Genomic DNA, 12416 nt, shown 5'->3' with positions numbered 1-12416 from the left:
TTGTTTATTTTCATACTTCAACACAAGGTTAAGGTTAAAGAGAGGACTCACAGTGCATCTCTATTATCTCATCCAAATTAGGGAAGATTGTGTCCAGCTCGGTAATTCCCATGATTGCCTCTCTTTCCAGTGGACGATAAAACACTGTCTGTAGCACACTTAACATGCGCACATGGGCTTGCTCGGTCACAAACAACTCTGTAGGGCAAAAAGAAAAAAGATTTGATTAATACTGATTTTTATAGATTTTTTTTTGTGTCTTATCGATATACATGTTTATAGAACCAGAAGGATTTGGACTGTAATTAATAGGAACCGTCTGCTGCAGCGGCTTGGAGGGGTTTTGCAATCAAGCGCCTTCCTGTGAACAGCTGATGAAACTATAATGAATGGACTTTGTGTCACCCAAATGAGGATAGGTTTCCTTTTGAGTCTGGTTCCTCATAAGGGTACTTCCTCATACCCCCTCAGAGACTTTTTCCTTGTGACTGCTGCCACTGGCTCGCTCATTAAAGATAAACTTATATGGACTAATACAATTATGACGCTACAATATATATTCGTAATCCATTTCACTCTGTAAATTAAAATGCTTTAGGACAATGACCATGGTTAAAGAGCTATACAAATAAAATAATTAAAAACAATCATTGTGCCAATCAGCAATACAATTAATTAATACAAACATTAATTATTCAATAATACAATACATATGCAGCCATTTATCCATTCATTTAGTCTTGGTGTCTTCCATAATATTGTAGAATGTAGCACTTATTAAGTTTCTACCTTCGACTCCCACCCACATTCCATTCACATTGGTTTTTGGCCTTCTGGGAATACACATTCATTTACCGTTGATGACTTCCTGTCTCTTAATCTCCTTCTTACTGAGTTGATCCAAAATCTTGCTATCAGCAAGCTCTCTCCAGTTGGGTGGGTCCTGCTCTAATTCCAGGAGCCGGGGCTCCACTTCCTCTTGCTGGATTAAGGGGCCTATAAAAGGGCCATCATTCGTCAAAACTGTCACATCCACACTAGAGAGAGTGAGAGCAAAATGTTAGGGAGAAATACAAACAAGGTATTCACACCTGTCAATGTGTTCTCTTAATTTGTTATAATTCATTATATTGATGTTTACATTACTTAGTTAAAGTTTAGGGTTAAATAGATCAATTATTCGGTTTCTTATGTTCAACACCACCAGTCGCTGAATCCCTGCTGTGCATCTTCTTCCCAGGGAACGCTCACAGGATGTTTATGAACGTGTTGTCATTTGCCTTTGCCTCTAGAGATTTAGCATTTCTTATATGAGTGTTTGAGTTTTTATGTAAATTTGTGTTTTCATGCAGTCTTACGGGCTGGGTTGTGGTTGACAAGGTGAAGAGGGGTTGGAAATGGCAGATGACTGAAGGTCCACATCGCTACGGGAACGAGATTGTTTAGCCCGAGCAGAGCCAACTCTGCGAGCGTGACAGCGCTCCACACACAGACTCTCGCTGCGGCGCACACTCCTGAATACATACCAGTTAGGGATATGGGAAGAGGAAAAGTATGGGAAGAAAAGTTTGACAGAGGTGCAATGTGAGTTGCAAGAGGGGGGGAGAGGGCAAGACATGAAAGGAAAAGGGTATGTTTAAAATACATTGGCAGAAGGATTATGAAACCATGCATTAGTGAAAAGAAAAAAAATGAAGGGAACAAAAATTAATATGAATATTGAGAGAGAGAGAGAGAGAGAGAGAGAGAGAGAGAGAGAGAGAGAGAGAGAGAGAGAGAGAGCATAAATAATGAAAAAGAAAATGATACAGAACTGCAAATTCCAAGTCTCATTCCCATCTCAAGAATCCCTTGAACAAGCCTACTACACATCTTTGGCATAAAACTGAACATATAGCCACTTCTGTGTAGAACGAGCAAGTAATTTTAACATTAGAGCTCTTAAAAATTTGTTCCGAATTATGCAGAGTGCACAAAAAAAAACACAGCTCCCCATTATCCACTTAAACTCTGCTCAAAAGACACAACAACAAGGTCAAAGGTTTGCTTACAGTATCTACAATCCAATTCTAAAGGCTTCAGGGCAGAAAAATATGACATCCAAGAGGTTCAAGCAAATGCCTTCTCTCAAATGTTTTCAATTTCAGAAAATTTCAAAGTTGTCAAATTTGGCCTTTTGTAAAGTAAAACTTTAACAAGGAAGACTATGAAGTTGTGTTTAAATATACTTAAAATACTTTTAAACAGTTTTACAGGCACAATATGCAAGTTATAATCTAAGTTATATAGGTGTTGTATATCACATGCTCTCCTGAGTGTGGTACAGAAAATGAGTGTGGAATCAGTAGCAGGCTGAAGCTGGCAGAATATCCATGTCTCTGTCATGAAGACCCACCTTGTCTTCCGTCTGTAAAATACAGGAGTAAAAAAAAAAATACAGTTCTCATGGACAAGGTTCTAATCAATACAACCTGACTCGCCTAAATCAAAACCTAACTCGCACGTAACTACTGCACAGCCACCACAACTCGGCGAAAATTTAACCAACAAAATGGCAGCACAAACTCAGCAAAGAACGGAGCCATAAATTTCAGCAAAAACAAGACAAAAAAACGAAATTACAGCAAAGCAAAACAAACTTCAACAAAGCAACCACAAACAAAAAGGGCAAAAAGTATAAACATTAAAGCTTTAAAAGAACATGTACTATATTGATATCGGTGAGCTCACCAGCTAAAGATGGTCTTAGTAATTATAGTCTAAGCTTCTTGCATATTGGACAAAGCTGTTCAACCACCAAACAAACAAACAAACAAACAAACAAAGCCTGAAGCCACAAACAATTTTTTCCCTCTATGGAGAAACGGAAGACACTTGGTATAAAGCGAAACAGCATGAGTAATTGCCTTTGGTAGGCTGTCAATATAAACATAATATCAAGAAGGAAAAGTGAGAGAAGGACATGAAAAATAGATAAATGTGGATAGAAAAAAAAGACAGCACAAAGGGGAATTTGAAGGGAGGTAGGGAACTGAATGTTTATGCATACGAGCATAATAAAGGAGTGGGACAAACTGGTGCAGTTTTGTCGACATGGAGCATAGATAGCATTGCCAGCAGCGGGAGCAACGGAAAGCACACAGCAGGGACTCGGGAGTGATGGTGTTTTACCATTCTCCCTCAGTCACAGAAAAAGTCTAATGCTATGAATCTTAATTCATCTCTTTCTATTCAAACTCTGAAATCTATTTTGAGTTAAAACTATTACTCTATGTTAGCTCTCTGTCTAATTAAGGGTTATGGCTATATTAAGAGGCTTAGTGCTGTTTTTTATTCCTACACTACCTCTCCTTTTCATGGCTCTCTTCTACAGGGTTGTCGGCTTCAGACTGAAAGTCCCGAATAGTGATGGCAACATTTGTTCCTGCAGGAGATATGTCTCCACCATCTGATAAAGACTGTTGGTCCGAAAGACTGCTGGTTTGGCCTGTAGGATAAACTAAAACATAAACAGGAAATTGTTAGTTATAACAGGACAGGTGTGTCAGGTGACCTAGAAAACAAAAAACAAAAAAAAACTAAACATAATGTACCACTTGAAAGCATAAAGGTCCTATGAGTCACAAGAACAGATTAAAGGGTCTCTTGAACAGTACTGGAGACATGAACACAACTTTTTGAAGCTGCTACATGAGCACCGTTGTTTACTTTCTCATCTGTGTACATTAGGCATATCCAGAGGATTAAACATGGCATCCACTAGGTGGCACATAAGAGCAAAAACATCTGGTTTCCATGTCACACTTTAGTGTTTAGTTGGGATCGACAGAGTGATAAGAAAAGTAGGCAGAAGTATAAGGAGATGCGGCAGCAGGTAAAGAGGGATGTGATGAAAGCCAAGGAAAAGGCATATGAGCTGTATGAGAAGTTGGACACTAAGGAAGGAGAAAAGGATTTGTACCGATTGGCCAGGCAGACGGACCGAGCTCGGAAGGATGTGCTGCAAGTTAGAGCAAAAAGGGTGGAGATGGAAATGTGTTGACTAGTGAGGAGAGTGTGTTGAGAAGATGGAGGGGGTATTTTGAGAAGATGATGAATGAGGGAAATGAGAGCGAGAGAGAAGGCTGGATGGTGTGGAGATGGTGAAGCAGGAAGTGGATAGGATTAGTAAAGAGGAAGTGAAAGCAGCGATTAAGAGAATGAAGTGTGTAAAGTCGTTAGGACCCGACGACATACAGGTAAAAGCATGGAGATGTTCAGGTGAGATGGCAGTGGAGATTTTAACAAGATTGTTCAACAGGAATTTGGAAGTTGAGAAGATGCCTGAGGAATGGAGAAGGAGTGTGCTGGTACCGGTTTTTAAGAACAGGGGAGATGTGCAGACCTGCTACAGGTGAATAAAGTTGATCAGTCACACCATGAAGTGAATGGGAAAGAGAAGTAGAAGCCAGGCTGAGAGAAGAGGTGGCTATCTGTGAGCAACAGTATGGTTCATGCCGAAGAAGAGCACCACATACGCATTATTTGCTTTGAGGATGTTGATGGAGAAGTATAGAGAAGGTCAGGAGAAATTGCATTGTGGATTAGGAGAAAGCGTATCACAGGGTGCCAAGAGCGGAGTTGTGGTATTGTATGGAGAAGTCAGTTGTGTCAGAAAAGTATGTGAGGGTGGTGCAGGACATGTATGAGGACAGTGTGACAGCAGTGAAGTGTGCAGTAGGAAAGACTGGACTATGTGTCTCCGTGGACTATGATGTTTGCGGATGATATTGTTATTTGTGGTGAGAGTAGTGAGCAGGTTGAGAAGAGCCTGGAGAGGTGGAGGTACATGCTGGAGAGAAGGGGAATGAAAGTCAGTAGGAGTAAGACAGAGTACATGTGTGTGAATGAGAGGAAGGGCAGTGGAGTGGTGCAGTTGCGGGAAGAAGAGGTGGAGTAGGTGGAGGAGTTCGGGTACCTGGGGTCAACAGTGCAAAGTAATGGAGAGTGTGTTAGAGAAGTGAAGAAAAGTGTGCAGGCAGGGTGGAGTGGGTGGAGAAGAGTGGCAGAGTGATTTGTGATAGAAGAGTATCTGCAAGAGTGAAAGGGAAAGTTTATAGGACTGTGGTGAGACCTGTGATGTTGTATGGTTTAGAGACAGTGCCTTGAGTAAAAGACAGGAGGTGGAGCTGGAGGTAGCAGAGCTGAAGATGTTAAGGTTTTCATTGGGAGGTTTATGGAGGTTTATGGATGTGGTAAGGGAAGACATGCAGGTGGTTGGGGTAAAAGAGGCAGATGTAGAGGACAGGGGGGTATGGAGACGGCTGATCCGTTGTGGCGACGCCTAATAGGAGAAGCCGAAAGAGAAAGAAGAAGATTTCAAGCATGATGATGAAGAGCGAAGTGATGAGCTGGGTTTCTTTTTAAAACGTCCCGCCTGGAGCGTGATTATCATTAGTCTCAAACCAAAAACAGTGGTGTTCGATTTAAAATTATTTTGCTAAGTAGTACTTAAAGACTGCTTTGTTTAATTTGGAGGTCTTTAACTCAAATAATTAAAAATATTAGTAGTGAAAAAATCTAGAAGAGTACATAAGTATGCAATTTTGGACACATATCGTGTACATTTCTTTAAATGCACATGCAAAAAATAACGTTAAATAAACACAGAACTGGCAACCATGTATACATGCAGTCAGCAAAAAAGAAAATCCTGCTAAAATGCCCTTATCAACATAACATTGGTGCAGGTTTGTCAACTGAATTTTTCATGTAAACATCATATACATATTCAAACCACTTACCCATCTCAGGTTGGGAAGCTTCAGGACTGCAGATAACTATATTGTTGCTGGGCTGCACCTCACTGGTCTCTGTGGAAGGCCCCGATGCCACAGGTTTGGGACGCAGGATGGGTGCTACATTTCCGTCTGTAGTGGAGCCACGATGCCCTGTGGTGCTCCCGATAGTGCTCCGTTCGTTTCTTTTTTCCCTATCGCCTTTAGAGAAGATTAAACGATATAAATAGTTTGCAATGAATTAAATAAGAGAACAACAGGAAAAAAAACAGCAATTCCACCAATTACAGAGGGTTTATTTCAGCATGCAGTCCCCTTTGCTTTAGTGTAATGGAAAATAGGAAAGGGATCACTACTAAGAAGGAATACGAGATGAAATCAAATGCATGTATGGTGTTAGTCATTCTCTGAAAAAAAACCATCTGTTAATACACAACCATTAATACACATATGAATGGATTATTTATGTCTATTTGAAAATGCTGACTAAATGCACAAGTTAATGCATTTCATCTCAGTTACAGGTGTCAATACACAGAACCAACCAAACACTATTGCTGTGTTTAGAACATGCAAGCATGCATTGATTTCAAGATTTTGATTAGTGAGGGGGAGGAATGGCTAAACAAAGCGATCAAACCGGAGTACCTTCATTGTCCAATCTTTTGACCTCATCTGCAAAAGGGAAAACATTGCGATGTTCCTTTAGGTCCTGTAATTCTAAATTAAAATCATTCTAGAAACTAATATTTCCACATTTTGTTGATCATCAATATGTAACTGTTTTAAGGTATTTATTGAGGTTTGCAACAAGTTAAGGCAGTTAAGGCACCATTTAATGTCATATATATATATATATATATATATATATATATATATATATATATATATATATATATATATATATATATATATATATATATGACAAATCTTTTTTCCTTATATATCCTTATATACATATACACTATATTGCAAAAGGTTTGCGGACACCTGATCATAAGTATATGTGCTTTTTGAGCATTGCATTCCACCTTCAGTCCAAATTTGCTCTTATAATTCCCCTTCACTCTTCTGAGAAGATGTTCCACTAGGTTTTGGAGTGTGCCACAAGGGTGTTAGTAAAGTCAGGTACCGATGTAGAGTGAGGAGCCCTGGGGTGCAGACAGTGTTCCAATTCATCCCATATGTGTTCAGTAGGATTAAGATCAATGCTCTTTAGCAGGCCACTCAAGATCTTCCTCTTAAAACCATTTATTCATGGAGCTCGCTTTGTGCACAGGGGCACTGCCATGCTGGAACAGATTTGGGTTCCCAAGTTCAAGTGAATGCAAAATATTATTATACTGCATCCTATACAATTGTGTGCCTTGGTGGTGGCCACGTATGCAAGAAAAGGTCAGGTGTCCCAAAACTTTAGTGTATATTCTTACTGCTATTTGCTCAACAGCTTCTGCATATTTTCACCAGCCGTAGCCTGTTTATTTATCTTTTGGATAAAACTAAATTTTGTTGCTCTGTATCTGTGCTATGCAATGACAAATTTGTATATGCACACTTCTATCTATCCACCTATAATCCACATCAGCAAAAGTACAACTGGTCATTATACTCAGGTGATGACTTTCATGTATTTTGTGTCAACAAAATAGTAGTAGGACAAGTCATGATATTTGGTCTTTGCATCCAACAGTTGCTGTAATTTACAAAGTTTGCACAATCTTCTCATGACTATGCAGAAAAGACAAACAATTCCGATCCATGCAAAGGAGAAGAGGGTGGATACATACTGCCGCCGCCAAGCCTTAAGATACTGAGAACCTTGGACTTTTCTTCCTTCTTTGGAATCTACAACACATAAATGCACTTTGTGAATGAACATTTACCCAAGTTTTATTCCAACTACAATATGCAGAATATGAGTAAGATGTAGTTCAATGTCAAAGTTCAATGTTTAAAAAATATTTTACAAATAAATGTATGCAACAGTGAATTTTTTTATTTTTCTTTGAATGTTTTTGATGACTTGGACTTTTTTATACCTTTCTCCTGAAAAATCCTTTGCCCTTTTTGCTGTCTGGTGCTCTGCTCTTAACTCCCAGATGCTTCATGTAGTAAGCCATAGCGCTAAAGATGGCAGAGCTAAAAAAAATAATAAAATAAATAAAGATTTATGAGACAATATGGTCTCATTAGGTGTAGTAGTATATTTATAGTGCACAAGTGCTACAAAATCAATTAGAATAAAAAGAGAACAGAACAGCTGTTATTATTCACTTATAATACACTTTATAAGATAAAAGCACAAAAAGAGAAGATTAACATTGAATAGCTCTTATAAAAATGTATAAACAAGAGTCCCTTAGTGAAGACAATAAATAAAGAATAAATAAATGTATATATTAATTTATATATGCCATTTAATGGCACCCATAATGAATATAGTGATAATGTAACAATTATCACAATAAAAAAAGCAAAACAACTCACCATTTTTCTTCATCTGCAACAATGGCAGGGCTGCAATTGAAAAAGGAGACCGTTTTAAATACAGCTTAAACACAAAACAGTATTAATTGTGTAGTACCTGTTTTTTTTTTTACTGTATGTAATTTGCCATCACAAGTATATTGAATGTTATCATAAAAAGCTACCAACAAAGTAACTATAAACACTACAGAAGCCTACAGAACCTCCAAACCGTATACAGTGGAACCCCGGTGTACAAGTGCCTTGTAGCATGAGAATATCGGTGTACGAGCGGTTTTACTAGTTACACATTTTTGTAGGCGTACGAGCATATTTCAGGAAGACAAGCATTTCTATTGACGCTTCCCCAGACATTGTTCTGAGTTGCCCTCTGTCTTCATGGAAGAGGACTCCCCTTCCAAAAATGCATCTCCTCCACTTCTTTCCCATCAACATCTCACCCTCACCATCAACCACTACGACATCATGTAAGTGAAGTTCTCTAAAGTCATTTCATACGTATTCATTTCTTTATATTTATACAGTAATTTACTGTATTACAGTACTTTTGACGTTTATCCCTCACATCCTACTCACCATCAACCACTACGACCCCATGTAGGTACAGTACTCTAAAGTCATTTGTTTCTTTATGTTTATACATTTATTACTTTTTATGTTTATACTTAGTTACAAGTATATTTGTGTTAAATAAGGCTTAAAATTTTTTTTAAAGACTGAAATAAGCGATCGCCTGAGGTCTGGGAACGGATGAATTTCTTTTACATTAATGGGAACGTGAGCGGTTTTCAGGAACAAATTAATCTCGTACACCGAGGTTCCTTTGTACAAAAAAGTTAATTCAAAAGAATTCGAGAAAGTTTGTCAGAGTAACAAGCATTTCAAGCTCAATTTACCATTGAAATGTGTTTTTAAAATAATTCCAGCATCATCTTATTCTTATTTTTTCTTTTAAAATGGTATAGTTTATCTAAGTGCTATTGTGTAAACTGTTTGTTTGCTAACTTCGGGCCTCGCGAGCATCAGGTTGCGCAATCAGCTCGCTCGAGACTTTGTGATGATTTAAATTAAAACTGCATGAACAAACACTAAATCTAAAAGCAGCAAATAACAGTAGTAGTAAATGATCACATATGAGTCACTGTTCTGGTTTTAAGCAAATGCTTATATAATTTTTTGCTATATTTGCTATATATTTGTAACCTTTTTTTTTTTTTTTTTTTTAAACTTGTTAGCATTTCTCCGTTCCATTCTCTTTTTAAAGCATTTGTCTGCAACAGTAACTTCTGTTTTCAAACTTGATTTACTGCGGCTTTACTACGTTCAAATACTTGTTTTCAATGTTTGTATATTCAATTTATGCATGCATCATAAAAGTCTTCTTCTTTCGGCTTCTCCCATTAGGGGTTGCCACAGCGGATCATCCGTCTCCATACCGCCTGTCCTCTACATCTGCCTCTTTCAACCCAACTACCTGCATGTCTTCCCTTACCACATCCATAAACCTCCTCCTTGGCCTTCCTCTTTTGCTCCTTCCTGGTGGCTCCATTCTCAGCATTTTCCTACCGATATACCCCATGTCCCTCCTCTGCACATGTCCAAACCATCTCAATCTCGCCATTTCTCACCTTGTTTTTAAAACGTCCTACATGCGCTGTCCCTCTAATAAACTCATTTTTAATCCTGTCCATCCTCATCACTCCCAACGAAAACCTCAACATCTTCAGCTCCAAAAAAAAAAAACCAACGTCCGTGCTCCCTCTTTTCTTTCTCCCTTAATCTAGAAGCACAAAGTGCTGAGATAAATAGTGCAGAAAATGGAAAACATGATAACAGCTAATTACAAAAAAAAATGTTTTATCCGATTAATCAAAGAAAGAAAGAAAGAAAGAATAATCGTCCGATTAATCAATTATCAAAATAATTGTTAGCTGCAGCCCTACATTAGAAACTGGATTGGAAGGTCACAAGTTCAAATCCCAGCACCGCCAAGCTGCCACTGTGGAGCCCCTTGAACTAATCCCTTAAACCTCAACTGCTCAGTTGTAAGTTGCTCTGGATAAGAGCGCCTGCCAAATGCCATAAATGTAAATGCTCAGATGATGGTTGATTGTCATATCTGCAACTCTCTCTGCTAAAATAAGAGTAAAACTTACACCTAGTGACAGCTATGCACATGACTGAGTATATTTTTATAATACTTCTGTAATACTGAGAAAACAGTACTGAGAATACTGAGAATCAGCAGCAGGTAATTATATTCTTAGAGCACTAAGGCTGCATTCCCACGCTGCATTGGCCCATGCCAATTATTATGTTAGTACAGCATTCTGTTTTACATACATATGTTTTAGTTTGTTAGTTTGTTTCAATTTCTCCACATAGAAATCCACATAGAAGAGCACTTCCACAACTCTGGCCCCCAGAGGCATGTGGAAAGGCATCCAGACCATCACAGACTACAAACCGACACCACAATCTCAACCAACCAACTTTTATGCTTGTTTCGATCAAGGCAGAGGACATTTCACCTCAACTGTTGACTCTTCTACTGCTCACAGTTCACTTTCACTCTCAAAAACGGACGTCTGTTCAGCATTTACCAAAGTGGATGCACGCAAGGTAGCTGGTCAAGACAGCATACCGGGACGTGTTCTCAGAGCATGTGCTTGCACAGGTCTTCACTGACATCTTCAACCTGTCACTGGCCCCTGCCATGCCTCCTACATGCCTAAAGACTACAACCATCACACCAAAGCCTAAGAATTCAGCTGTAGAATGCCTGAATGACTTTCACCCAGTTGCACTCTCCTCTATTGTTATAAAGTGCTCCGAGAAAGTGGTTCACCTCACTGCGGGTCTACCACCTACACTGGACCCACACCAGTTTGCCTATCGCCCGGACATGTCGACAGAGGATGCAGTTTCCACTGCTTTTCATTCTGCCCTCACCCACCTGGATAAAAACAACACCTAAATCAGAATGCTGTTCATTGGCTTTAGTTCTGCGTTCAGTACAGTCCTCCCCACTGTACAGACCACTAAGCTCAATGACCTAGGTATCTGCACTTCCACTTGCAGATGGATTCTAAACTTTCTAACCAACAGACCTCTGAGAGAATCTGTTAGGTTACGCAAACAAGTATCCTCAACCCTCATTCTGAACACTGGCATCCCACAGGGCTGTGTTCTGAGCACACTCCTCAACTCCTTGTTCACCCATGGCTGTGCTCTTCTGCATAACTCCAACATCTGCAAGTATGCAGATGACACCCCTGTGGTCGGCCAGATCACAACGACGAGTCGGCCTACAGGGAAGAGATCTGAAGCCCATGGTGTGCCACCAACAACCTGACCCTCAATGCCATGAAGACTAAAGAGCTCATCATGGACTTTCGGAAATCTAACAGCAGAAGACATTTCCCAGTCTACATCAACAGAACTGAGGTAGAGAGGGTCTCCAGCTGTACGTTCTTGGGAGTTCACATCTCCGAGGATCTGTCCTGGCACCAGAACACTTCAGCTCTGGTTAAGAAGGCACAACAATGCCTGTACTTCTTGAGGAATCTTAAGAAAGCTCATCTGTTCCCAGGGATTCTAACAAGTTTTTACTGCTGCATCATCGACTCAATCACTGTATGGTGCGGAGGCTCTACTGTGTGTGAACGTAAAGCCCTGCAAAGGGTGGTCAAAATGGCCCAACACCTCACTGGCACCCAACTACCTGCCAGTGAGCACCTTCACCAAGCAGATGTCTGCACAGAGCTCACATCAAGGACTCTTCACAACCTAGTCACAAACTGTTTAACCTCCTTCCTTCAAGAGGGAGATACAAGAACAGACACACCAGAACCAGCAGGTTCAGGGACAGCTTTTTTTTCCATCCACCATCACCCTACTGAACTCTACACTACACTGTTAGATCACTGTATAAACACTGTATATTACTTCTGTACAATTATACATACATTGTACATATTACATATTGTATTTTTATATCCTTCTTTCTCTACACATAGAGCCTTACATACATCTGCACTACTATTTTATTTATGTGTGTTCACATGAAGTTGTTTAATGTGAGATGTTTTGGAATACTGTTCCTCAGTAAACTGCTCCAGTCTGTTTTAAACAGCCTCTTCTTGCAGTCTG

The 12416-nt window shown here is 39.5% G+C and overlaps 1 protein-coding gene across 6 annotated transcripts in view; it reads right to left on the bottom strand.

Annotated features, from left to right (window-relative positions):
* Positions 1 to 12416, bottom strand: part of arhgef1b (Rho guanine nucleotide exchange factor (GEF) 1b) — a 46906-nt gene that overhangs the window by 10538 nt on the left and 23952 nt on the right. For 3 of the 6 annotated variants that reach the window (XM_046877391.1, XM_046877393.1, XM_046877392.1), the window contains exons 9-18: positions 8265 to 8294; positions 7817 to 7916; positions 7565 to 7622; positions 6426 to 6452; positions 5784 to 5978; positions 3346 to 3499; positions 2396 to 2407; positions 1359 to 1514; positions 856 to 1037; positions 52 to 198 (exon numbers count right to left, since the gene is read on the bottom strand). In XM_046877391.1, coding sequence (XP_046733347.1) covers positions 52 to 198; positions 856 to 1037; positions 1359 to 1514; positions 2396 to 2407; positions 3346 to 3499; positions 5784 to 5978; positions 6426 to 6452; positions 7565 to 7622; positions 7817 to 7916; positions 8265 to 8294 — 1061 coding nt within the window. The remainder of the gene's footprint in view (positions 1 to 51; positions 199 to 855; positions 1038 to 1358; positions 1515 to 2395; positions 2408 to 3345; positions 3500 to 5783; positions 5979 to 6425; positions 6453 to 7564; positions 7623 to 7816; positions 7917 to 8264; positions 8295 to 12416) is intronic. The other 3 variants (XM_046877394.1, XM_046877395.1, XM_046877396.1) reach the window with 3 other exon arrangements.

Source organism: Silurus meridionalis, chromosome 21 (assembly GCF_014805685.1).
Source record: "Silurus meridionalis isolate SWU-2019-XX chromosome 21, ASM1480568v1, whole genome shotgun sequence".
Lineage (NCBI taxonomy): Eukaryota > Metazoa > Chordata > Actinopteri > Siluriformes > Siluridae > Silurus > Silurus meridionalis.
This window is presented reverse-complemented; position numbering and strand designations above follow the sequence as displayed.